Raw genomic sequence first — 3,592 nt, forward strand, 5'->3', positions numbered from 1 at the left:
TGTGAAAGTAATTTGACATTCCTGATTAAACTCCAAGAATACCATCTTCATGTTCACATGGCCTTTAACATTAGTTAAGTAATGTGATGCTGTAAAAGCTGTAACATCATTTGTCCGATTCTGGAATTTTGCAATTAAAAATAAATGGCAGAAAGATTACGTACATCTTGTGATATCAGCATCTCAACGTCATCAGAAAATGAGTGGTTTAAATGGGTGCTGAAAGCCGGAACCTCCAAAGTTGTGCAAAGTAATTAAATATCATACTCCATTCCCATGGCGCTCTCCACCACCAAGCCACTACTCACTGACCTCGCAACTACAGTTAAACTGGTGCCTACCAATTACATCAGACCAATCTCCGACCGTCCAAACCTGATTGATGTTCACGTATCAAATGTTTCCATCCCTCTGATCGACCTTCAGGACCTCCATGGCCCCAACCGCTCTCATGTTCTTAAACAGATTGCCCTAGCTTGCCAACATGATGGCTTCTTTCAGGTACCCAAACAAATATTTTGATTTGGCTGTAATTGTCGCTTGCTACTCCTACTAGTTAAGTCTGTTTAGTGATTTCTATTCTACTGTATGATCAGGTTAAGAACCATGGGGTTTCAGAATCCACCATCAACAACATGCTGCGTTTAGCTAGAGATTTCTTTTATTTACCGGAGAGTGAGCGGTTGAAGAATTACTCCGACGACCCGTCCGTCGCCAACCGGTTGTCAACTAGTTTCAACGTTAAGACGGAGAAGGTTGCCAACTGGAGGGATTTTCTGAGACTCCATTGCTACCCTCTCCAAGATCACGTAAACGCATGGCCTTCAAATCCCCCATCCTTCAGGTTTTAATAATATAGTAGCATAAATAAGCCAATGGTTTTCATCTTTTAATTTTAAGCATGACTGAATTTGTGGTTCCTGTCAGGGACGACGTAGCCGAGTATTGCAGTAGCGTTAGAGGTTTAGTGCTACGACTGCTTGAGGCCATATCAGACAGCTTAGGGCTGAAGAGAGATCATATAGATAAGACCCTAAGCAAGCATGGGCAACACATGGCTTTAAACTACTATCCACCTTGTCCACAACCAGAACTTACTTATGGCTTGCCTGGCCATACTGATCCTAATTTAATAACTATTCTTCTTCAAGATGACATCCCTGGATTACAGGTTTTAAGAGATGGCAAGTGGATTGCTGTCAATCCCATTCGCAACACCTTCATTGTCAACATCGGCGATCAAATGCAGGTGAAGTGGTGGATTGTGATTGTAACCTTTGTTTATTTATTTGTTAATCCAGAAAAAAAAAGAAAAAGAAAAAGTGAGTGGTGATCTTTTGTAACAGGTAATTAGCAATGATCGTTACAAAAGTCTGCTCCATCGAGCTGTTGTGAACTGCAATAAAGAACGAATATCCATCCCAACCTTCTATTGTCCCTCACCTGATGCTTTGATAGGCCCTGCTACGGACTTGATCGACGATGATCACCCTGCAGTGTATCGAAGTTTTAGTTATGGCGAATACTATGAAAAATTTTGGAAGAGGGGACTTGCTAGCGAATGCTGCCTCGACCTGTTCAAAACTTGTATTCCATAATTATCTATTCTCATGAATTCATATTTTAAAGTCGAGATTAGACGGAGTTGTCTTATTCGACCTCCCAGATAATGTTAATTACTGAAGCGTCTTAATTAAGGTGCTAGATGATGGTATTTCACTGTTTCATATACATTTCCATCTCTGCAAACGGGACTTGCAACTCACCTTTTCCTACCTTCTACTTTTTCAATTTACAAGACCATCAAAACTTTAATGCCAATTTTGAGGATTTCAATTTGGATTTTATTTATATACGTAAAGTAGTTATATTAAAATTGTAACCAATCTATGAATTTGAAAAATTATAGTGAATTTTACTTTTTTAGCAACCTAAGGAAATTACCCAACAGGCTAGAACCGATGCTAATGAAGAAGACCAACACGCTCTCACTAGTAGGCCTTGAAACTGGTTATAACACAAGCGCCATTAAAAGCTTGGTGGCTTTGGGGGAGTTTGTATCACATTCTCTCTACCTAATGGTCCCCGTCATCGAATGGTATGGTTGCTAGGTCAGAATTTCTAGGGATTTTAACTTTCTATAGCTTTCGTTCCATCTAATTACATAAACTATTAATTTTTTATAATATTTTATGTAATACATAAAAACATGGTTTAATTATTCAAAACTTTACTCAGTTATTTAAATCATTACAAGGGATAAATTACTAAACGAAATACTCAAAAAATTCTTATTACATAAACTATTAGTATTCTTATAATATTAATGCAACATTGGAGTTGATGAAAAGTTTATAGTAAGGATCTCTTTCTAGAATTCTTTATAAGCACCCAAAATCAATTCATTGTATCATGGAAAATTAAGGCTATTGTAGGTGTAAAAAAGAACTTTTCTTTCTCTCCCTAAGTGCTATTTAACTTCTAAAGTCTTCTTCCCCTCCTCCCTTTTAGAAAAATATGGGTATCACATATATAATAATTACATTATTATTTACTATAATAAAAATTTATTCAAATTAAAAGTGATTTAATTTAGTTACAATTTATCAGATTTTCGTTAATTTAATAAAGTATGGGTCAAATATGTGTATGTAACATCCAATTCGATCCGATCGCCAGAACTGAGATGTGAGATATCAGATTCGTTGCCTAAACAACTATGATTTTAATTCAATATCTATGATGCAAATTATATGAACAATTAGGTTTCAAGACTTTTAACAACATTATTTATTCAAATTTAGGTTATAATCGAGCTTACAAAAGATCTTATAAATCGTCGTTTGTAACACCATATACCCGACCATATTTCCAATTTCGGGTACCTAGCGTCACAATTAACCCGAACTACTTAACAAAATTTTTGTCTGGTTATTTACAGACTTAGTTAATATTAAAATAAACATCCATTACTACTAAAACACTCTCAACCAAATCCACTGATGATGACTGATTTAGATTTTTTTTATTTCAATTATACTTTACACCATACAAGTGTTTAGTCCCAACTACCATTATGACTTGTTGAGTACGAATAAATAATTACATTATTCTAAGACTCAAAACTCTAAAATAGATACATTAAAGCATTTTTTCCCTGAGGCGTAGCCTTTAAGGGTACCCCTCTATAGACATGATACAATTATGGCACCACTCGCACAACTTGCTGGCGTCTGGCTTGGTCTCTCCGTGATCTATGAATCATTCCTTAACCTTGCATTTAGAGCAATACAAAAGTAAGTCTAGATGAACTTAGTGAGGTTCTATACGACAGTACTCATAGAAAAACTCTTAATTTTATGGATAAATAAGAATTAATGCACAGAGATAAACTCCTTGAGTGACTTAGGAGATTCCGCAGGTGACATGGCATCGTTGACGCCTTCACTTGTTTTGGAACTAAACGTTGACGGACATGTCAACTAGTGTAGTCATATTCGTATTTTGCCAAACGCCTTCACTTTCCCCGTCTATCTTTAGCTAAAACTTCTATGATTGCCTTCTCGGTTTGACTCATCATAAAGTAACCATA

General features: G+C 36.2%; 1 protein-coding gene across 1 annotated transcript; it reads left to right on the forward strand.

The window, feature by feature from the left end:
- Positions 1-236: 236 nt before the first annotated feature.
- LOC107911851 (protein DMR6-LIKE OXYGENASE 2) lies at positions 237-1,727 on the forward strand. Its single transcript, XM_016839802.2, has 4 exons — positions 237-501; positions 597-844; positions 928-1,249; positions 1,347-1,727. The coding sequence occupies exons 1-4, from the start codon at positions 277-279 to the stop codon at positions 1,596-1,598; spliced, it is 1,047 nt and encodes a 348-aa protein (XP_016695291.1). The 5' UTR covers positions 237-276; the 3' UTR covers positions 1,599-1,727.
- Positions 1,728-3,592: the final 1,865 nt, after the last annotated feature.

Source organism: Gossypium hirsutum, chromosome D08 (genome assembly GCF_007990345.1).
Source record: "Gossypium hirsutum isolate 1008001.06 chromosome D08, Gossypium_hirsutum_v2.1, whole genome shotgun sequence".
NCBI lineage: Eukaryota > Viridiplantae > Streptophyta > Magnoliopsida > Malvales > Malvaceae > Gossypium > Gossypium hirsutum.